Source organism: Plectropomus leopardus, chromosome 22 (genome assembly GCF_026936395.1).
Source record: "Plectropomus leopardus strain MGB_pleo_1.0 chromosome 22, ASM2693639v1, whole genome shotgun sequence".
Classification (NCBI taxonomy): domain Eukaryota; kingdom Metazoa; phylum Chordata; class Actinopteri; order Perciformes; family Serranidae; genus Plectropomus; species Plectropomus leopardus.
In genome coordinates, this window is record NC_142197.1 from 1,915,998 (window position 1) to 1,940,853 (window position 24,856).

The 24,856-nt window shown below is 39.7% G+C and overlaps 1 protein-coding gene across 2 annotated transcripts in view; it reads right to left on the reverse strand.

Moving 5' to 3' along the window:
- LOC148185827 (uncharacterized) overlaps positions 1 to 24,856 on the reverse strand; it is a 377,412-nt gene that overhangs the window by 350,973 nt on the left and 1,583 nt on the right. For both annotated transcript variants that reach the window (XR_015775442.1, XM_088072367.1), the window contains exon 2: positions 24,756 to 24,850. Coding sequence is in view for 1 of the 2 variants with exons in the window: in XM_088072367.1 (XP_087928493.1) it covers positions 24,756 to 24,758 (3 nt within the window). In the remaining variant the exon portion in view is untranslated. The remainder of the gene's footprint in view (positions 1 to 24,755; positions 24,851 to 24,856) is intronic.

Genomic DNA, 24,856 nt, shown 5'->3' on the forward strand with positions numbered 1-24,856 from the left:
TTTTCTTTTCCTTCTTTTCTGTCCGTCTTTCATTCTCGGTCCTGTCCTCCGGGATCTACCATCTCAATTTTTAGAAAGCGGATTCTGACACTGACCTTAAAAAAAGACAGATATTTGTTTGGCTTCCAGGTGAATGGATGTAACTTCCAGGCGGCGTGAGGCCTCGCCGGTGTAATCACGCTTTTGCAAAAACTAGATATCACGCCACGCAGGTTGTATGCCTCCGCGCACCAGACTAGCAGCACGTGCAGTTTCCATCCATGTGTGTGAAAACATGGACGCGTCACACACAGAAGATCTCTACAATCAGATTACAGATAAGTGTCACCCATTCAGCACCTGACCAAACGTCTCCGATATAACGCTGAGTAATTATCGGGAAAGGGTTTATGCAGAACATTATGTTGTCACAGTTGACCTTTGACCTCTTGGCTGTGAAATGTCAAAACTTCCTTTTATCCTGTAAAACATTTGTGTGAAACTTGAGCATACACTGTGAAAAATGTCGGTAAAATGAACTGGTTTTTTTTGTTCTGTAAAAACAACCGTTTTGGGGGTTTTTTTTAAACCCTGTATGAATTCTTGAGTTATGGCCAAAAGCATGTTTAATGAGGTCACTGTGATCTTGACCTTTGACCTCCAAACAACAGATTCTAATAACGTCATTCTTGAGTCCAAGTGGATGTTTATGCCAAATTTGAGAAAATTCCTTCAAGGCCAAGTCCAGATATTGCATTCATGAGTTTTAGACAGATGCAAGGTCACAGTGACCTTTGACCTTCGATTTCTGATTTCATTGAGTCCAAGTGATTGATTGTGTCAAATTTGAAGAAATTACAATAAGGTGTTATGGAAATATTCATTTCACAAAAATTAGACATATGTGGTCACCGTGACCTTGACCTTTGACCACCAAAATCCAATTAGTTCATCCTTGAGTCAACCTGAAAGTTTAAGCCAAATTTAAAGGATTTTCCTAAAGGTTTTCTTGAGATATCACTTTCACAAGAATGAGACAGACGAGGTCACAGTGACCTTGATCTTTGACCTATAATCACCAAAATCTAATTAGTTCATTCTTGAGTCCAAGTGAACGTTTGCACCAAATTTCAGGAACCCCCCTTCCTCCATCTTCAGATAATGGGTTCATGAAAATTAAACGGATGCAAGGTCACGGTGACACTTGATCTTCAGCCAGCAAAATTTTATCCGCTCATCGTTAACTTTGTTTGAAGGAATTTTCTTGAGGATCAATTCTAGACTAGAATAGATTAGATTCATTATTGTTTGTGTTTTTTATATTTATTTTCTTTATTTTATAAAGTTAATTTTTTTTTCATATTTATCATATAACACTGACCATTTATTTTTTATCATAAATTCTATACATTTTTAACCAGATTTATTTTTATTTGCATTTATTTATTTTTCTTATTTACTTTTATATAATTTTGTAATATATATTACATAATATAATTTTTTTGCAAATATATTTTTAGGTGTTACTGTAAAAGGGTTAAGATATCAAATTCTCAAGAACGCGCCGGATAGACAGACATCACGTAAATATAATGCCTCCGACCTCGCCTATCACCCGCACGAAGGCATAAAAAACAAAGATATGTGTTTGACTTTCAGGTGAATGGATGTAACTTTCAGGCAGTGTGAGGCCTCGCCGGTGTAATCACTCTTTGGGGAAAATAAAAAGGTCCGGGTCCACATTAACATCCTCCGTCAATGCATAATCTCCTGCAGCTATCAGCAGCCCTCCATCACTGTGAAGCCTCAAAGGCCGCGGCACAAAGCAGACTCTTTAGGAGAACCCATAAATGTGTTCCCCCCCTTAACGCCCATTCTGCCGCCACTTAACCACCCGTAACAAGACGTCCCGGTTCCTCCCTCTGCACCTCATTCCCTACACTCAGGAATAAAGGTTCCAAAAGGATTCTTCCTGAAGACCTGAGGTTCTACCCAGAACCATTCGCTTCTGAAGAAACTTTTTGTTAAGAAACAGTTCTTCAAGTGTACTTTGTAAGACTCGAACCAAAACCAAGATTAGTGGGAGAGAGATTTATGGGTAATGTAGTCAATGACTATTTTTAGAGCCCCCCTTGGGCCCCTAAAGAGTTCTCAATGGAACACCCTAAAATAATCTAAAATAAATAAATCCATATAAATGGGTTCTCAGTTGAACGCCCTGTGTGGGTTCTTTGGTTATATAAAAAGGTTCTGGATCAAATTCTAGAGATATCCCTTGGAAAATAAAAAGCTTCTCAGTATAATCTCCTGAGTGGGTTCCCATCGCATCCTTGGAATGAGGAACGGCTCTGGATAGAACCTCCACAGAGGGTTCTGGGTGGAACGATTACACCACAGAAGGGTCCTCTGTTAAACTTCTCATAAGGGGTTCTGGGTGGGACCTTTATTACACTTCATGTTTAGGTAGATACCTCTGAAAGTTTTCTAGCTGGAACCTTAATGAAAGGTTCTACAGGCAACCAAAAAGGGTTCTCCTGTAGGGACAAGCCATAGATGGTTCTAGTTAGCAGCTTTATTTCTGAGAGTGCGTTCAGTAACAGGTCGTCCCGGTTCCTCCCTCCTCCCGTTCCTCCCTAATTGAAGTTAAACGGCTGAGAAATAGCGGCCGTGTTCCCCCCAGATGGTTCTAAATGTCGACATGTTCTCCCACTCAGACTGACACTTCCCCGGGGAACACTGAGTGTGTTTGTTATGGTAATCACCGTCCTCCCTCTCACATCTTTTGTGCAAATCAAACTGGTGGTGGTGGTGAGGGGGGGGGGCAATAAGGCACAATAACGCCCACCGTGCTCGCTGGCGGCGTTCTCCATTATCACCGCCATCATTATGGCAACTTAGTTAATGTTGTTTTAAAGACGGCGGTGTTTTCTGCACAGATTTTTTGAACAGAAGAAGAGAGCATGACTGAATCGATGAGGGATTAACAGCTGTGTTCACTCGGCCTCCCCCTCACTGTCCGACTGTCTTCTCTCTTCATCCAGCGCGGCTGCTTCACAGCTTCATCAGAGGGTTTTTTTGGCGGCGATCCGATCCGATGCGACCCGTTTTTGACCCTTTCTGTCAAATCCCGTGACGGTGCCGTCTGTCTGAGAGCGTGCTGACCACCACAGAAACTCACACAGTCAAAAGTTTGTGGTGCAACTTTCACTGGGTTCAAAGGCGGATGCTACCGTTTTTATTTTGGACTAAAGCCAGAAGTTTGAGCCTGTTTTTTGTTATCAGTTATACCCAAAATTTTACTCTCTGAATTGTTGTAAAGCTAAAATGGTAATAACACGGTCAATGTAAGAAGAGACGATCTTTTGGTAAATTGCCTTGAAAAAGGAAAGTAAATATAACTTTAAATTTTAATTTGTGTTTTGTTTGTATGTCAGTGTTACGTTAAATTAAAATTTTGCTGTATTGACTTAATTTTGTGAAGTTGTTGGTGATATTTAAGACCTTTACAAAACGTACCTTTAAACAGATTTCATTGACATATTTACTAAAGCGTTTCTGTGACTTTTCCATCAGAGACCTTATATTCTCTGATATGATTAAAATATATATTATTTTAAAAAATACCATGAATTCAGTATGGTACTTAATGGAACTTAATATCTAAATTTTATTTTTTTTTTTTTTTTGACTCAGGGGAGTGGAATAAAAACTTTAAATGTTTACTATATTTTGAATTTATTTTTACCATTGATTTGAATTTAGCGTTTAAAAATGTTGGCAATTAAAAAATCTCGATAATTTTTTTTTTAAAAAAAAGGTGATTAAAAATTTGGGCCCTTTTTTTAAATAGTGATTTTTTAAAATTATTATTTTCTTTTTTTATTTTGGTCATTTTTAAAGAAAACATGCCCTCCAATCCCGTAGCCCTGTGGTTTTGGACAGCATTTATAAAGGTAAGCAGTAGGCTTTACATGTAGTCCCTGACAGAGTCAGGTTTTAAACTGGAATATAGTCATTAGTGCGTTATTAATCCACATTTTAGGTACATTTTATTTATTAATCCACATTTTAGGTACGTGTGTATAACACTTTTAACATCACAAACGAAGAACTTTGACTCATTTAGACCCCAAAACAATCAAAAGATGAATAAATAAAATTAAATAAAAATTATTGTAGCAATTAAGCATCTTCAAATTCAAATTTAAGTAAAATAACTTACTTTAAATACCTTATATCTAGTAATTAATTTAAGGCATTTTTAGACTTCTTTTTTATTTACTTTTTGAGGACCTGCAGACACACTGAGTGAAGATAACACCACCCAGTTGTGCTACTTTGTTATATCAAGAGCTCATTGTGTTTTATTTCTTACATTTTCATAAACATTTCCAATTTAATCAGAAGTGGACGGCGCAGACGGACTTATATCGAGACTAATGACGAGCCAAAAATGGCAAACCATTACATCACTTTATCCCGCAGAAACTAATCAGATGCATGGGAGTGTAATCTGATGAAGTCCTCCCACTCTGAGCTCTCTGTCCCCACAGACGCAACAATGGAAAGAAAAATGTGGAGGAAGAGGACGCCGGCAAAGCCTCATCACACTCCTCCATCTCCACAACAAGCCAAAGAGAACAGAAACAGCCTGAGGCATGAGGACACAGGGACAATGTCCACCAAATGCTCTGCTGTCCCACTAACGCCAAACATCTGTAGCTCCAAACAGTTCTCACTTATTATTGTCAAAAATCAGGGATACTCAACTTGTTCTGCTCTGGGGCCACTTCTGGGGCCCCATACGGGTTTCTACGATTTCAGGACATTTTTAGGATTTTAGGACATCCGTAGGAGTTTAGGACATTTCTCAGCTTTTGTGATATGTGTTTGATTTTATGACATTTATGGGAATTTTAGCACATTCATATGATTTCAGGATGTTTCTAGGATTTTAGGACAGTTCTTGGATTTTAGGACATTTATAAGATTTAAGGACATTTTTAGGATTTTAGGACATTCCTAGAATTTTAGGACATTAGGGTCTTAGCTAGGACATCTGTAGGGGCGTGTGGGGGATCTAACAAGCTCTATTTTGATGCTGCTCCTTATGTATACCAAAAGTACAAAAACAATTCCCAGTGTCAATCACTTTATTTTTATTGTAATAAGAAAATAGGTGGGGGGCCACCCAGCACCCTATCAGGGTCCAATTTGACTGATGTTGGATCGTGGTCATTAGTCCAAACATAAAACATGTTATTGTACAACAACCAAAACAACCACCGCAGACACCATCTAACAATCTTATCTATTCATTTGAGTCCAAAACTGAGCTTTTGTAGATCTCAAATTACAATAAAAAAGTCACTTCTTTCCCACGAAGCAATCCAAACGTCTTTTTTCTACCGCCTTTTGTTCATCCATTCATCTGTTTCATCACAAGCGCCTTAATATTGGAACAATCCTGATTGCTTCTCGAGGCGTTATCTCCTGAAAGGCTTCTCTCCCTTTCGTCCTGCTCTCTAATTCCCGAAACCCTCGTCCTGTGTTTCCCCACTCGGTAGCATCGGGCCTGTTTATTCCCCAAGCTCTTAATCTGTTTTAAGTGGTGAATACTTTGGAACAGTGAAGAAAAAGGCCCTAACATGAAGACAGCCCCGGCATCCTGTGCCATGCTGCTATCCTTGGTGGTCTTCTAAAGCTGCCTCTGCCTCTGTTTCTGCGTGTGATTGTGCCTGGTATGGTTGGAGGCTCATCGCAGCCTACATGTGATTTCACATGGGCTATAGAGACACTTAGCGCCTGTGGCTCTGTCCCTCCCACACACAGTCTGCGAGCAGGAGCTGCACTGCTCACAATCCCATGTGTAGGTTTGCTGAGAAGCGCCTGTAGTGGTGACACTGTGTCTGTGTTTGCGAGAGAGTGTGTGCTCGCTTGTAAAGTGCGCGTGTGCGAGTTCGATGCCAAGACCACACATCCTGCGCTGTTTTTCTGGAGTCACACACGTAGGAATACACAGGATGTCAGCCAGCGGTTCGGTAACAGCAAGTGACAGGGTGAGACGGGAGACAATGATGATCCCTCACCGTCCTAAAATGGATCGGCGCTGCCCCCCCCCCACCCCGGTCCAACCCCTCAGACCCACGCTTGTCCCTGCTCCCTGGCCTTGAGCAGATAACCGCGGCCGAGCTGTGAGCGGGACAGGGAACGAATCCCAAAGGTGCGTCCCGTAACGGCTCCGACCAAGGGAGCGTGGGCGCGGTGGGGCTGATTCCCCACCGGTTTGTGGGTAGCGGCGTCACACTCGGTTCCAGCCCTCGGGGGTCGAGGCGTAAGGGGACGCTGTCTTTTCTTGTCCGGGTCGGACAGCGTTGGTCACAGCGGATTTCCAGAGCGGGCGGAGGAGCGATGCACGGTCCCACACCGTGTTAAAGAGTGCGGGACGGCAGCCATTTGTAGTCCTGTTTGGACAGGCGTCAGTGTGCGGTGGGCGGGTGATATGGACATTGGAACAAAGGGGATTGAGACAAAGTGTCAACAACAACAACAAGTACAGCCCAGCCTGTGTTTGATTTGATGTAGTTTGCTTCAGCCAAAGCCAGTGCTTTTATTTTTACAGCATCAAGGAACAAAGCCCATCCAAGATGTCAGGCGTAAAGTTTCTCCGCTCAAACACAAACAGGCACTCGTGAGTGAAGCTGCTGACGGCAGAAACTCGGTGCCAGGTACGAACATGTTTTCATGTGATCACTCTTAGCCCCCCAAGTTTAAAATAACTAATTTTCCCCCAAACACTGTGTCATTTTGTCAAGGAGGAGCAGATAAGATGTGAAGAGTGTATGCAAAGACACAACTGTTGGACCAACATGAGACTGTCAGGGATACACACCTTACGGCCTGCAGGCCAAATCTGGCCCCTGATAGGGTACCAGATTTAACCTTAAATCCTTGAAAGATCATTAAATCCTAGAAACACCCTAGAATCCTAGAAATGTCCTAAAATAACCAAGAAATGTCCTTAAATCCTAAAAATGTCCTAAAATAACCTAGAAATGTCCTCGAATCTGCTGTTAAGGCTCCGTACATGGGTGTTTTGTCGCAACCTTTCAGTGTTTTTCCATTTTCTTCTTACGCAGGAAAACCAGTTGTGTTTTAGCGAGTCATTGATGTGTTTAGGCTCCAAATGTAGGTGTTTGTAGCAGTCCATTGCATTTACATTTGGTGTTTTGTAATTACGTCAATGTGTTTCAGAGTACTTTTTAGGCTCCAGAAATGTTTTTTTGTTGTTTTGGGTTTTTTTGTTAGCTACCAGTAAGTGTCTTTCAATCTGCTTTTTTTTAGGTTCAAAATTGAGTCTGTAGTAGCCATCCGTCAGTGCGGCGAGTGCTTCGAAAAGCAGTTGTTTCTTATCAAGCCATTGCTGCCATCTCTGTTGGGATTTTGCCATTAAAACTGGGAGTTTAAAGCCAAAACAGGATCTCTTTCAAGCATAAACAAGAGGTTTTTGTGCAAAAACTAAACCACACATTAACATTAACATTTTTTAAAAAAAGATGATCTTATGGTGTCTTGAGGACTGGTATAAGTGCTTTTAAAAAAAGCATTTAATACAATAATTTTTAATTCAAAAGCACAAAAAATACTATCCAGGAAAAAGTGCTTAAAGATCTTAAATAGTGAAGTGATAGGAGAATATCACAGGTTTATTAGGCCTCATGTACTGTGCTGATTACAATAAAATCAAATAACATATACTCATAAATACAAATAGCATGCTTAGTAAGGCATAAACCTAAGTGTGTGTGTGTGTGTGTGTGTGTGTGTGTTGTTGTTGTTGTTGTGTGAGCGGCTGGGTGTTGTGGCAAACAAGCGAGCAGGGCCCATAAATCGTGGCGCTATCAGTGGTCCGGTCTCGGCCACCCTTGTGTTCTTTTATTGAATGTTATTGTAGCTGGACGGCCCCTCGGTAGATATTTCCTGGTAAGAAATCAAGATCAGAGCCGAGGGGTTGGGAGGGGGTGAGGAGGGAGAGAGAGGAGAGGAGAGGAGAGAGAGGAGAGGAGGAGGACGGAAAGGGAACAATGACTGATGGACATTGGAGGAGAGGGGAAGAAGAGGGGATAAGAGTTGGAGTGGGCGGTCACTGGCACTGCTTTAAAGCTCCGACAGAGAATGAGTGGTGATATTCAACTTAAAGTGAAAACTGGGGGTGTGAGCAGAGATGTGATGTGGATTTAGGATCATCCTACGATGAGGGATGGAGACAATCTCACTATCGTTCTCTGCGATTGGTCAGATGAGGGTGTTATTTTCTCTCTTTTAGGGCAGTGTAGGAGTGAGAAAACACAGCAGAGATCAAATTTATCACAACTTCTGTGAGTTACATCCAACAGTAAGATACAAACTTATTATTGTAATGATGTCATTTTGTTCGTCGGTCTGCGACAAAGTGAGAAATCAGTGGGTGCGTCTCCTTGTGAAATGTGATTTACTCTGATCTTTTGTCAAATATGTCAAAGTTTTGAACTCTGTTTTTATTTTGCTTCAGTTCTCATGAGGTATATGAATGTGAATGTTTTCATGAGATGAAGAAGCAGAACCAGATTTACAGATTTAAACCCTACCGTGTCACAGTGGTGTTCAAGGATACAGCCTGAGAATGGCTACATATCCATATCATTTCAGAAAAAGTGCATTTAGTTTACGTGCACAAAAGTCTGCTTTTTGCCCTTATTCTGAAAAAAATGTATGAATATTTCACTAACACTCCTGTTCACATGCAGCTCTGATTAATAACATGTCATTTATCACCTCAAAATGTGGAAAAGTAGAACAGCTGGACTCGCTTGTCATTCTGTTTCTTGGCATTAAAATAGGATTTTTATGTTACAGTTTCTTACCAACGTCACACGTCAACAACGACGTCAACATCTGACACTGGAGAATTCCCACCAAACATTAGACAAACGTTTTTACAGGAGTTGTATTCCTCCTCAGGATTATATTGACCTTATGAAAAAAACTTCACCTAACACCTGGATCAACGTCAGTTTTCTTGTGTTGCATCAGACACCTCTTATGAACACAGGGAAAAAGGTGAACGGCCACTTGGCATAAAAATAAAATAAAAAAGTGAGAAAAATTAGTTAAATTAAATTTTAAAAAGTGTGAGAGACAGAGAGAGTCACTAGAAAATGAAAAAATAAGTAGGACAAATATTTTTTTAAACTATATTTATAATTCTTTTTTTTAACTTTGTTACAGAGCAATATATATATATATTTATTATTATTTATTTATTTATCTAGCACTTTACATTTTTTTTGTTTTCTGCTAATTTTCTGTAATTTTTATTTAATTTTTTACCAATTTCTTACTTGTTTGCTGGTTGCCTTGGTTCTGTATTTTGAAAAGAAATCAAGCTTTAAGCATCAAGAAACATGCCGTCTGTACAATATATTATTCAGATGTCACTACTCTATATTTAATGTTTCAAGTATTTAATTTTATGCCAACATGTTCCAGTTTAAAACAAACCCCATTTCGAATTTCAAAGTTGCATCATAGTTGAGAAACAGAGTCAAATGCGAGCGATGAGAAGCTCAGAGTAAAAAAGTTCTCAAGTAGGGTAATAAAATCAAACGATTCTTCATTTAGCCGTGAACCCTCTGAATCCCCTCTGATCCACTGTTACAGGGCTTCAGTAAATGAATCTCAGTTTGTCCACCCTCACTGTCTTTTCCTCGGTACCTTTCCGTATGTGCAGAGTGTAAAACATTTGTTAGTAAGCCCGAGCGCGTCTCCTCGTGGGCGTGATTGGTTGGACTTCCCCGTGGCCTCGCTCTCCTTGCCTTTAATTGCTGCGGGGATCGCGGGGCGGCAGCGACAGAATGGACTCCAGAGATTGTGGTTCCACCGCTGCCTCTCAAACTGGCTTTTCTTCCCATGCGCCCGCTCGCCAAGCGCTCCCAAATTCCCCCATTTGCCACCCTCTCACCCCACACCTCGCCTGAGTAATGGCATCAGAAACAAGCGCCTCTCTCCAAAGATAGACGCTCATTTTCGAGAGGAGGCTGGGTGGACTCTGTCGCTCCTCAGCGAGGAGTTTTGAAGCGTGAGGGAGTTAAGAATTGGTAGAAAAATCCGGTACACCAGTCGTCTAACGCTCGGACTCTTCTTCTCCTCAATTCTCCTCTTGTATCCTCACCTTTCCTTTAACCTTCCCCTCTTATTACGTTTCTAACCTCGTTTTTTGCTGGTTCGCTTTCGACTCGCCTCCTCTCTTTTCCTTCTTTTTCAGTTCCTGTCCACCCGCTGCAACACAGAGGGCATGATTGGGACCGCCTGGTTTTCACCTGATCAAATAGCTGATTGGTTTAGATTGGGAGTCAACAACAAGAAGTTTCAGATTAAGCTTTGATTTTTGTTGAATCTGAGAGATTTTGGTTTCATTTGTCTGATTTGAAGGTTAATTCTCTTAATTCTGTTCAGGAGAAACCACAGATGGCCTGTAAAGCATTTCAATAGCTCACTGGGTCACAATAAGACTGCGAACAAACTGATATTTGGGTCTGATAACACTTCAATAAAAAAGAAATGTTGGCGTCTAATTTTATTTCTTTCCACCGAGTTCCCTTTTATTTCTTTAATTCTCCATTTGCTTTCCCTTTACTATCCTGTTCTCTCCTTCCCACTGGCTCTTCCTTTTCCGAACTGCTTCCTTTCCGCTGGCTTCCTTCCCTCCTCTCCTAATCTCGGCTGAGCTCTGGGAGCAGATAAGGCTGATTTGGTGTTTGGAGTTTCCCCTCCGTCCTACTGGCACTAGAGCATCTCCTACCAGGCCAAGGTAGATGAGGACAGCAGATACATGGCGGGGAGCTTTTTATGTATGGAGGATTTGATTTCATCCCGATCCCAAACACAGAAACACTCACTCGCACTCAGAGTCGCTTGGATCAGAAAAATATGACAGTTGGCCGATGGGGCAGGAAAAGAGTTAGAGAAGTTTGACTGAATATTTATGACAGAGCTCATCGATATGAGAGCGGTGGTCTCTGGAAGATCGTAGTCAGAACTGATTCTTGTGATCTTTTGATCAGATTTTACGAAAGGATGCATGCATGTTATTATGAGTGACATCGGCAGCAAGTGTCACGCCCCATCATGGAGTAAGTGATGTTTTACAGTCTTTTCTTTAACCCCTTTAAAAGCTAAGCAAATTGCAGTTGTTTTTCTTGTTGTTTTAAAAAAATAAATAAAAATTATAAAAAAAATATTGGGAGAAGGCAATGAATAACTTGATGAGAAAATGGTCAAAACTAGCACGACATTTGTTTAAAAAAAAAGAAAGAAAATGACCTGAAAATTTGCCCAAAAAATATTTACCACGACTTGAAAAAAGTGCTAATATAAGAACACGTGTACATATTTCATGTAAATATTAGGCAGATTTTCACATCATTTCGTTGTCATGTTTTCCTAATTTTCCACTTTGGGGGTCACCTTATGCCAAGCTGCTTATTGCCTTTTTCTGAAGTTTTTTAAAAGAAACCTTTTTTTTCAGAGATTTTAATGCTTGTAAAAGGTGTTGGAATGCAAGAAAACCGATGAGGGTTAAATTATAAGCGCCATCTTTTACCTGTAAAATGACTTGAATCACGAGCATGTCGAAACCACTGAAACACTTTTTCTCCTGCAGCTCTTAACAGCTTTCAGAGACCTTCGATCAGTTTGTTGTTGTTTTTTTTGGCCAAGCATTCAATAAATATAAAAGGAGACATTTTCTCTTTCGCCTCACCAAATATACAATTCTGCTCAAAATACAAATTACTTCAGATTTAGTTAAAATTTCTTATTTCAAATTTTTGTTGAGGTGGAAGGGATACCGAAACACCTGAATGAGACACTCAAGCTTCAGACCAAAGAGAGCGAAGTAGACATTCGGAGACACCAGTGGAGAAAGAGAGCGAAGAGGACATTTTGAGACACGGGCGGAGACATCAGTAACTCGTCCCCGACTTTGTCTCTCAGTCCGCAGCGCCGTCAGGTCTCACGGTGCAGGCTGGTCAGCAGGTCAATGATGAGAAACAACAGGGGCGCTGAGTTTAGGATTATTTCTCTCTTAATTTGTTCGTTTGTTATTTTCAAGGCAGAACATGATGAAAGGGCGCTAACGGGCGCAGAGAATTATGATCATTTTTTTGTTTGTTTTTTAGCGCGACCATCTGCGCCCCTCCAGCGTGTGGCGCTCTAGGCGACAGTATATTTCCTCCTTGTTCACTGATGATCTAAATAAGTCCCTAAATGTTTCTCCTGTTGCATTTTTTAAAAACATTGCCATTGAGAGGCATTAGGCGAGGCATGTGCTCATAATAACCGATCCCTTTCAGTCATAAAATGTATTGATCAGGCCAAATACTGATCCCTCACATCCGACTGAGACTCCCCTCCCTATTTATAGGTAAAACTCTCTCATCTAACTTCCTGCAGAAAAGCACAACAATGTGAACAAGTACAAGTACTAAAAAACATGGTCAAAGGTACTTGATAGTAGGAAATAAAACATGTTTTCTGATTTTATTTAAAGATATCGACAGCCTGTTGTTATCAGCTGTCAACAACCTGTAACCCTAAGTTGACCCGTATAGGTTTAAGATGCAGAGCAGCAGATGCTGGTTATTGTGATTAGAGCAGCGCTTTAGTGATTTGGCAAGATGCTCTGGTGATAAACAAGTGATTATGTACATGATCCACTCCAGCCATCATCTCCCTTCTCCCCCAAAAGCCAACATGTCGGATCTGCGTGTCTCCGATTCAGCGGAGGCTGCGGAGAGAGACTACCTCGGGGAGGTCTACACGGATAAGCATTTAAAAACACTAATCTCCCAATCACTAACACTCCCAGATAACCGTCTGCTTGGGCAGTGATCAGCGTGGAGATTATGGATGCGATCTGGATCTGATCACTCCTGCTGATATCAGACGGCTGTTTGAAATAGATTTGGGGTGTTCTGCTCCAAAACTGAAATTATTCAGCTTGTGAGAAAAAAAAATCATCTGACTGAGAGCGAGCCAGTTAGAGAGCACCGTCCCATCCAGAATCACTAAGATACCTCCAAAATCTTCCCTGCTGGGAAACTCCATCTAGATGTCAAAAGTTATGCTTCAATGCTATTTAGCTCGTTTTGCGACTTGGTAACCACGCATTTTATCCAAATTAATCACATCACTTTTCAGGATTTCAGGAAGACAATGAATAACTGCGTTTTAAAATGTGCTTTCTGCATCACACGAGGCTTTAACTCACAACCTAAAACATCAAGTCACTATCCCGGTGCCAAGAGAGAAACCAGACGGCTTCACACTATGACTGAGCCGACCACCAGGGGGCAGGATATCAGCCGTCTGTGCATGGAAAGGCGCATTTCAAACTGCTGTCAAAAATTCCCTAATCAAGACTAAACTGAGAGTTTGCAGACTTCATCTGGACAGCAGAGATGTTGGTCATTTGTTTTTACAAAGATTGTTTTGCTCCAAAAGGGAAAGGCTGATTGAAGGACTGCAGTAGTTGACATGAGGGTAGATTTGAAAATGCCGTAAAAAATTCAGTTTTTTAGATAAAACTCTGAAATGTTACACACTTAATCTACCATGACAGCAAAATGTTGTCAATTTTTCTTCTAAAATTTAAGGTGATCCCTGTTATTCATGACATTTGGGGGATTTTAGTACATTTGTGGGATTTTAGGACATAGGTTTAGGTTCATTTAGGTTCTTGTATAGGACCTCTGTCGGGGGTGTGGGGGATCCTTGACTGGCACTTTTTTTTAATCAAAAAGCTCTATTTTTATGCTGTTTTATACACCCTGGCATCTTATGGATACTAAAAGCATAAAAACAATTCCTAGTGTAAATTATTTTCTTTTTATTGTAAATTAAAACATGGTTGGGGGGGCACCTGGCACCTTACAAGGGGCCAGATTTGAGTATCACTGGCACTGAGTTTCACCAACCTGCATGGGTTTTAACTGAAACAAGAGCACCTGGAGAAACTTTGCAGAAACTTCTCGCTGTGAGGACCAACCACTAACCACAGAGCCAACATGCTTCCCCACTACATGCTCATGTGTTTCTGTATATCATATATCCTCGACTTAACATTCACTGTCATTTATAATTCATGTCAAAGTGGAAAACCTGCAATTTAAATACCAATAGCAGTAAATTAAAGGGAAATCTAGAATTAGAAAAACAGAAATCCCTGTTATTTTGAGGGAAAAAGCATGACTTGTGGCTTTTTCCTTTAAAAGCTTGGTGCAAAATGACATCAGTTTGATGTAATTTAGTTTGGTATATGCTATGATTTCTGCCACAAAGGCTCATGTCAAGTGGATAAATTGATTTTTGGTGTGTTTTTGCTCCACTACATGCTTGATTCTGTCATTTCTCAGCCTGTCTCTGTGCCATTAGGTCATGCTGCACCGCTGCTCTGATCCGTGCCGCGGATACAGGCTCCTTGTTTTGGTTGGGCCTCAGGTAAGCGCCGACCGAGTGAAGGCTTCCAAAAGGCCTTTCTCATCTTTCTACCCGAGCGTGGCGTAACCGCGGCACAGACAAAACACCAAATCCAAAGCTGATCCACATCAAAGCCGCCACTCCTCTGTCTCCTCTCTGTTCTCCGCCATCACTGTGTTCACACAAACCCGGCTTCACCTCGTCCTCTCGCTGACCTTGTATCGCTCTTTTTATCCGCTGATTATCAACGGCCGCGGCGTTTTACCCCCCCTCATCTTCTTTCTCTTTGCTCATCCCTCTTTCCCTCTGTGTGTGGGCTCGGCTCAACAGGAGGTCGTCCACAGGTAACTCAGCTGAGGAGCGCCACAACGCACAGAGAGGAAGAAGAAAGAGGAAAAAATAGAATAAACAGGATTAGGGCGGGGTGCACTCTTACAAATAAAGGTGCTAACTAGAGCCATACACTGGCTATTTTAAAATTATTTAAAGATGTATACTGTGCACCACAGGGAGTTTGCAATTTTGTTGTATTCTTCTTTATATTATGACAGTAACGTTCTTGTTCGTCATTGGGTTCTACTGCTTGTTTCTGTAGGAGATCTCTTTAAGGTTGGTATTATAGTTTCAACTGGAATAATGCCAGAAGGTACTACCTACAACCCAACATAAAGGGTAATACCTCGAACCATCTGTGAAAGGTTCCACCCAGAAGCCCCTATGAGAGATTCAATAGAGAACCCTTCTATGGTGTAATGGTTCCACCAAGAACCCTCTCTGGGTGTTCTACCAAAAACCAACATATGAGGTTTTACAGAGAACCCTTTTATATTTCAAAGGATTTTAGGACATTTTTAGGATTCATGATGTTTTTGTGATTTAAGGACATTTCTGAGGTTTTAGGACATTTCTGGGATTTAGAGACAATTCTACAAGTGTCAGACATCTAAAGAATTTTAGGACATTTTAAGGATTTTAAGACATTTCATCAATTTTAGAACATTTCAAGGATATTAGAGCATTTCAAGAATTTTAAGGACAGGAGTTTAGGACATTTCCACGGTTTAAGGACATTTCTACAATTTTAGGACGTTTCTAAAATTCTAAGATATTTCATGTTTTTTTTTTGTGATTTAAGGAAATTTCTCGGGTTTAAGGATACTTCTAGGATTTTATCACATTTCACGGATTTTAGGTCGTTTCTAGGACTTTAGGACATTTCTCCTGTTGAGCAGGGGATTCTACGGAGAACCCTTTTATGTTCGAAGGGTTACATCTAGCACCCGCCCTCTGATAATAGTAACTGACTACATTCCCATAGATCTCTCTCTTCCATTAATCATGGTTTTAGTTCTTAATGGAACTCGTAGTCTTGCAAGAAACCGTTTCTTCAGAAAATGATCCTTCAGAGGCAAATGGTTCTGGTAGAACCACAGCCCTTCAGGACAAACCCTTTTGAATCCTTCATTTCTCAGAGTGTAGGGAAGAAGAAAGAGGAAAAAGTGGAAGAGACAGGATTAGGGTGGGGTGTGGGGGGTGTGTGTGTGGGGGTGTCTAACAACGCCATCATCACCATCGTCGTCATCATCATCATCGGAGCCTTAATCAAACCCGGTTACATCTCAAACCAGCCTTGAATGTTTGCCGCTCGTAATAATGTGCACCTTCTGTCTAATTTGGCCATTATTCAGGCCTGTCAGACCGCAATTATTTAGAGCTTATCTCCCTCGCACACGAAATGACGCGTTTGTCACGCTTTTGCTCCAAACACAAACACACACACACACACACACACACACACACATAGAGGCTTTAGAAATTCCATTGATGCCTGCGTGTGATAGGACCTGGTGCCCCCGTTTCACCCTCCACCCCCCTCTCGTCATTACTGCATTGATTACCTTGCTCGTTTTATCATCTACACATATTCAATCTCATCGGGAAGAAGCCACACACATGCATATTGTTTATGCGTAGATGGAGATTGCATTGTTGTTTATCCCCCGAGTTTGTTTATTCTATTGGCTGATTTGTGTTTAGTAATGTCATCTATCCCCCTCTGGACTTGGAGCCAAGCAGCGGAGAAAAGAAAAGAAACACAATCTCTCCATTCAGATTGGCTGAGAATAGGATGCGTGATATTGGGTTTCTATGATCTTTTGTGAAGCCGTAATTTGATGCCACGCAAAGTGTTTAGCGGAACAAATATAGAAACGTTGTTAAATCATATCATAAATTAGTGATCAGGAGGAAGCGGTGGAGGGGGGGGTATGTGTGTGTTTACTGCAGTGATTGGGTTACATTTGCCATAACAAGACCACGTTTTTGTTTTTTGTTTTTTTTTTTTATTTTGACATCCCAATTTAGTTAGTGTTATTTGGAGAACAAACCAGCCATGTAATACACAATAAAAGTTGGAGTAATGATATTTTTAGGGCAATAAAGGGAATGGATGTGGCTGTTATTAAAGCATCTCTGCAATTGCAAAACAATTCTTATCGGCTGGGAAATGCTACATTTTCCGAGGACGAGGAAATGAGGCGGTGGACAAAACTAGCCATCAGATAGCGCGCCTCCTTAATTCTCTCATCCCCTGTTAAATAATATCATTATCATTGCCTAATGACGATGGTGCAGCCGTGCTTATGGAATAAGCCGATTAGAAGAGAGACAAACAGCACGGGGCCAGGAAGCACGGCGAGGCCATTTACCACTTCATACAGGACAAATGACTGTGTCTCCTACACTCTCACAAATGAAGGTGCTAACTAGAACCATGGTGGGTTTTTCAGCTTGTCCCATGGTAAAATAAATAAATATAAATATATGTAAAAAATCCTAAAACAATTTATTTATATACAGTTTCTGGTTGTGACAAATTGTGTCATTTTGTCGAATTTTATTTTGGTGGTCCCACAGGATTTGAAAGGCATGTTTTCTCTTTTTTTTTTTTTGAAAAGTTTTTATTTTTTAAAATTTTTTTTTTTTAAGGAAAAAAATGCTACAAAATTTTAAAACAAAACATATTGCCAATATTTTTTAGGAAAACATACTGTACCCCCCAAACCTGAGGGCCTCCGGTTTGGATGTTACATTTTCTTAAGAAATTGCTTAAAAACAAACACTAAAAAAAAAACGTAATCATCAAAAGAACTTAAAAATAGTCAAAATGTTTTTAAAGAAAGAAAATCAATAAAACTTTTTACATACAAGAAAATCACCATACATTTTTAAACATCAACCACAATTTTAAAAGGAAAATAAATAATAATAATAACAATAATAAAAATAACAATAACAATTTAAAAAGGGGGGAAGAAAATGCAAATAAAAAAATAAAAATAAAAAATAAAAAACATGCCTTCCAAACCTGCAGGGTTAAACAAACCATTTGGAGCATGGTGACAATTGAAATATTTGGGGGTAAAGATCTTTTAACACCTATGCTTTCAACAATCGTTGTCTTTAGATATAAAAAAAAAGGTTTGTATTGGAAATCTTTGTCTTAAGAAGGACCTTTGAAGAACCATTTATTCAAAAAAAGGTTCTTTAGAAGCAAATGGTTCTGGGGAGAACCTCAACCTCTTTTTTCTAAGAGTGTACCATCTTTCCCTTTCCCTTTTTTCAATCTCCCATCCCCTCCACACTCCCATCTATTTCATTTCTTTTTTTTTTTAAGTCGTCATGAAGTATTTGATTTCCTCTCCTCCCTCCTTCCCTCTCTCCGTCCCCCCACCTCCACCGCCCCTCTCTCCTTTGTGCGGAGGTAATCGTAGATGCAAAGGGAAGGGGGCCGCGGGGCTCTTATCAGCCCATAACATCTGTTGGCGTGTCAGGTGATGAGATGGAGCGCTCGCGGCCTGCCGGCGGCCTGGACGGCTCCTTTAATGCAGAGAGGGGAGTGTGCAAACAAACAGCGGCTGATAGGGTCTATGCTTGTCACAATCGCTCAGGACCGTGATCTATCTTCCCCCTGCCTCCTCGCTCTCTCTTCCTCTCCCCCTCTCTCCCTCTCTGTCTCCATCTTCCCCTCTCTCACATGAGTGTTCTTCTTCACTCTCCCCATAGACCTCTCACTCTCCTGTGCACCCCCGTTTTTTTATTTCAAACCCACCCTGTAACACCAGCAAACGTTATAACAGCCCACAAACGTGATAAACCACAAACGTAATACAAATCTGCAGCTTTTGATGTAATAATCCCACAAACGTTAGAAATTTACCACAAACATAATGGCAGTTTCCACCAACAAACGTGACACGAAAATTCCTACAAATCTCCAGAAAAGACATCTATAGGACGTACAGAAAAGACATCGTATACAGAGAGGACATCTATACTACTTCCAGAGAAGATATCTATATAATGTATAGAAAAGACATCTATATGACGTCCAGACAAAACATCGAAATGACGTCCAGAAAAGACATCATGCACAGAGAGGACATCTATACTTTATAGATCACTTTGCATCAACAATATGTAATTGTTGCTCATTAAACTGACATATCAGTGCAGATCGATGGATAATTACACCCCTGCTGGTAACCCTAATTACCAATAACAACTGCATCTACCAAAGATTGCATATTGACAACAGGAGCATTCACCTCACCACACACACACACACACACACACACACACACACACACACACAATCAATGACTGTTATGACTGTCAGAATATCTTTGCCACATGAAAGGTAAGTTATTTTTAGGTATACATTCGGAAAATACTGCAGTCCTGACCTAGTTGACCTCAATGGTAGGAGCACCCTCCTCTGCTCGTTATGTTTCTATAATTCTTACGTTTGTCTCATGATTATGGATGTGTGTTTGGCGCTGATCAGGTTGTTCTAATGGTTTTCGGGAGCCTGCAAACAGAGAGGAAAGGGAAGTGGATGTCAGACAGTGAGATGTAGTAGATAAGATGGTCAGCAGGACTATCAGTGTAGACTTACAGTGCTGTTATCAGGAGGCATGCATGCTCAAAGAAAATGTTTCGGCCTTATCAACATGCTCATTTCCACAATCATCGGCAGCATCGACAGCGCCAGCACCATCATTATCATCATCATCATCATATCCGTCATCATCGCTGTCATTATTAACAGTATTGGCATTGTGGCGGGGAAAACCATCAGGATCATTATCATCATTATCAATTTCATACATTTTCCCATAATTTCTTACTTGTTTCAAGGTCTGCACAGCCCAAAAAACTCTGAAACATCAGAGCTTCAGCAACATTAAAAAGGGCTTTGGTTTGATGTATTCACAACCTTCTGATATATAGGCCGAGTAAAAACAGAAAAGCAAAATGTTAACATATAAGATTTGTCTGGACCAAGCAATCAAGTCTTGGACTTATTCCCAAACTTCACCAGCCTTTATCAAGACAGAGCTAGGTTTTAGACGTTTGACACTGATATATATTAGGAATTATATCATATCATATCTATTCTTTAGACAACAATACAATACTTGCTGAAATAAAATAAAAGAATCTGCCACAATACATTTCAATTCGAGCAATATAAAATTATCTGATCCTTTAACGCAGTATTTTTACTTTTGGCAATAAATGATAAAAAAAAAACATCCCATAAAGAATTGCAATTAATTAAAACTGGTTAATTCTGTCCAAAAATCATTTCTAGAAGAAATGTTTTCATTTTAATTCAAACCATGAGCCCAAAACATCTGGGCTAACTGACTTTAAGTCCTGAAGACAAATTTCTCCCAACCGCCATCAAACACGGATTGACATTGAGATCACTTAACAAACGTATAAAATTTGTCTCAATAATAAATGTCAAGGTTCACAGACAAAAAAGTCATGTTCTCCTACACATACAACATGCTAAAATTATTAACACGAGCCTATGGCATTTTATATTGCATTACTGTTTTGCCACAAATGATATTAAAGCACACCCTCAAGTGTAATATTGCATTAATGGACATTCTTGCTGATCTGATAATATGTTGATGCTCTCAAAATGGCCAAAATGGTCAAATTTTGAGTCATTTTAAAGAACAGCGATATACAATTTTATAGCAGCCAATAGTTTTAAAGGAGCGATCACACCGAGACGCACCGCACTGGGCGCTACGCTTCAAAAACGCCTTGGAAGCACATCTGGAAAAACAGCTGGGAGCACCTGGAGCGGGGCTGCGTGCACATACTGCGTGCACGTGACCAAAACTGACAATGATGAGCCTTGAGCTGGAAAGTTGCGAATATTTGAACTTTTATGCGCAACCAAAAACTGGAAGAAAAACATGTCGCATAGCAGCAAGAGAGGAGCTCCCATCAGGCACGCCTTATGGTCAACTAAAAATATGTTACATTACTCGCTTGTTAAAAGCTATAAAGGAACTATTAAAGACTTCTTAAGGAAAAAATATGTACAGTATATGACTGCTGCAGACAGGGTACCCCCCAGGGATAAAATATGAGACTTTTTAATACCACCTAGAATGAAATGTAATGCCAACTACAAGGCCATATTGGCAAAAGTGCGAAGAATAATATGCAAAATCAGTCAATTTGTAACCCTAGAAATAATAATTAATCAAACAAAAATATTTTTACATTATTACCTTGTTAAGCTGCAAAGCATCTGTTTAAGACTCCTCAAGAAAAAAAAATGAACAAAATATTTCTTTTGCATCTGCGGTAGAAGCCCACGTGGTCAAGAAACACTGAAAACTATGATTCTTCCACTGAGCTGCATCATATTTCAAAACAAAATGATAAAAACTGAATCAAAATGGGAGTTTAACCCACAGCCAGCAGACAACCCTTTGCTCTCTCTCCCCTCCCAAATGAAATAGGATTTCAGGCCCATGTCTAAGTGCTTTGCAGGGACTACATCAGCCGCTGAACTGTACTGCTCCTTCTGAAGCTACACAACTATAATGTCATTGTCAGATGGCTTGTGGCAGCAAGATCAATAGTTAGTAATTCCTTGGCTGGGGGTCTGAGAGTCCTCGCCCCGCTCTCTGTGTCTGTCCCCCCCGAGCTAGAATGTCCTCTAATGGAGCAGGCCAGATCTAATCACGGCAGTAATTGAAGTTTACTTTGAAGCTTTCAATCTGGGAGAATATTTAAAGACAAAGCCACCATGAAACACTATCTACTGTCCCAGGCTGATGTGATCTGGATCTAGTGGCCTCTTCAATAATAGATGAGAGTCTCAAACATACTTTTATCCCTCCGTGCGTCACATTTGTGCATTAGATTTTACTTAATTCAACATTCAAGGGTCGGACCGTCATGAGCTTTCTGAAGGCCAACACCAAAGTTTGCATGATTTATGCTTGTATGAACCATGAGTGTGTTTGCAAATTAAGAGTCTGGACGGACTCATGGTACTATATGTGGCAAAATGATGAACTAGTTTGATAAAATATATTCAACTTGTTCAGGGTTGGGAAAGAGAATAAGACAGAATAAAACAAAAGGGCCTATTTTCGTCAAAAAAGAAAAAAAAATTCAATGTTGAAATCTTTCAGAAATGCAGATGGTGGTGGTGGGAATCAATACAATATTATCACAACACTTTCCGGGCAATACAGTGATACTGCAATTTTAAACATTTTGTGTTATACCGAGTAGTGCGAAATATATAATCGCAAAACGCTGTTTACACTCCTGAAAGGTAAGCTTTATTTGCTAGTTGTCACGTTTCAGTCCATTAGTCAGATGTGTTTGATGCACAATTGCACACAAGAAAGTGATGTATGGAGAGATTTGCACACGAGAAAGTGATGTATAGAGAGATTTGCACTGGTATTATATAGTTTGAAGAGCTAAAATTGTATTATTTTGAAAAATACCTATGTGCTGTCGTCACTCTGCTGTATTTCAGTCTGAACTAGGTTCTTGAAGTTATTATGAAGATCTGTTTGGTGTGTTATTTGTATACAGATGTGCAAAATGCCTGCACAATGTTTCATGCAAATGTCTTATATTATATTATATTCTTGCTGGGCATATTGGCATTTGTGTTTCATTGATGGTATGGTACATTGCAAATAGAGGGTGGCATGATAGTTTTATGCCTAGAGCAGTGAAAGTGCATGCACCGGCCCTGCAAGTAGCTAACAACCACCATCAGAGCAAAAGCAACAACAATTCAGACAAGCATTTCTAACCCTCCAACACAAGTATTCATACTACCGTGACCACTAAATAAACAACAAAAAAGCATCACATTGCAAATACAACAACCCAAGCAAATGTAAGTAGAGCCGCCACAAGGAAGTACACTTAATACCAAAGCACATAAGTAGATGGCAACAGCATAAGAGCAATTATCAGGAGATAAATGCCAAAACACCAAGCTGTCAGACAGAAACGAAACTGCTTCAAGCACCGGCAGCATGCCAACATTATTATGCACACAAACATCAACTCAACAGAGGAAAACAACAGCATCAATACAGCCAACAACACTGAAACATGATGATTCAGGCGGTAACACAAGGTAATTCAACAATATCACAGACAAATAACAGCCACAAGAGAAATAGCATCAAGCTCGATACGTTATTATTATTACAATTAACTGCACACAAGCAGAAATTAGCAGCTAGCAGATCCCAAAAACACACAGCAGCATTAGCTTCATATCTTTTGCAAAGCACATAAATAGCTTCAGAGCAAAACCAGCACACATATATAAATATATTAGAAAAAGCAGCACTTACCTTGTTTAAGTGAATGAAAGTCAGTGTGTAGCAGGAGAGCAGCAGCACTAATGCTAAATATGAAGTGTGTGTGTGTGTGTGTGTGTGTGTGTGTGTGTGTGTGTGTGTGTGTGTGTGTGTAAAATGTGAATGTGACAACAAGCCATGTTTCCATGAAGTGCATGGTGCAGTGGAATAATTGTACGCATGGACAGCGTGCAAGAAAACACTCCTTAAAGCCAGCATACATCAAAGAACAACTGCTGCACAAAACCAGTTCAGCTCATTACAGTCATCAAACATGATGATGAGTCATATTTCACCAGCATGTAAATCAACAGCTCCGAGGCCTCATGATGCACACAACAAAAACAACCAAGAGAAGATGGACCTGAGTTCCCTACCTTATTATTTTTCTATTTATTATTATTATTATTATTATTATTATTATTATTATTTATCATTTTGTATTTATTGTTATATTTATTATTTATTATGTTTTTAATTATTATTGTTACCATTGTTATAATTTTAAAAAATAACAATTTATGTATTTATATATTTATATATAAATATTATTTATTAATTAATATTTAAATTAAATTATTAATTAAATAAATATTTATTTATATTTATTATTATTATTATTATTAATTATTATGATTATATACTTTTTATTATTTCATTATATTTTTTTAAGTATTTTTATTATTTCATTTTTGTTATAATAATAATTATCTTTTTTTATTATTATTATTTTATTTTTATTCATGTTTTACAATTAACTGCACACTAGCAAATATCAACAGTAGAGTAGTAGCAGTAGATCCCAAAAACAGTAGCATCAGCGACATATCTTTTGCAGACCACACAAACAACAGAGCAAAACCAGCACACACATATACATGTTGTGTGTGTGTATATATATATACACAATATATATATATTTTTTTTTAAAAAAAGGATTATACGACCTTAGGAGCTTAGCTTGGTCCTTAGAAGATCCTTCACTGGTACTTTTTTATTTTTATCAACAAGCTCTATTTTTATGCTGTTTTATGCACTCTGGCACCTTATGTATAATAAAAGTACATAAACAATTCCCAGTGTGAATTAATTTATTTTTATTGTGAATAAGAAAATGTTTGGGGGTGCCTCCGGCACCCTGTCGGGGGCCAGATTTGGCCCGCAGGCCATAAGTTGAGTATCACTGCCTTAGAGCCAGCACACATCAAAGCACAACACAAACTGCTCCACAAACCATTTCAGCTCATTAGAGTCATCAAACACAGTGATGAGTCATATTTCACCACCGTGTGAATCAACAGCTCCGAGGCCTCGCAACAAAAGCGACAACCAAAAGAAAAATAAGCCCAGTCACGACCAGAAATTAATTCACAATTAATTCAAAAAACATCATAATGAAAGCAGCATAAAAGCAGATATTAGCAGCCAGCAAACACCAAGACATAAATCAGATGTCTGAGACAAGCCTGCAACACCAGCAGCAACCACAGATTCAAAACATCAGCTCACAGCACATCTGTTAGTAAAAGCATCTCCTACCATGTCGACGTGAAGAATCGATCTCTGGTCCAGAAACACGACGGAGAGCTCTGATGTGACGAACAGCCAGCACAACTTTCCTCCTCGAACAAGTCCTACAG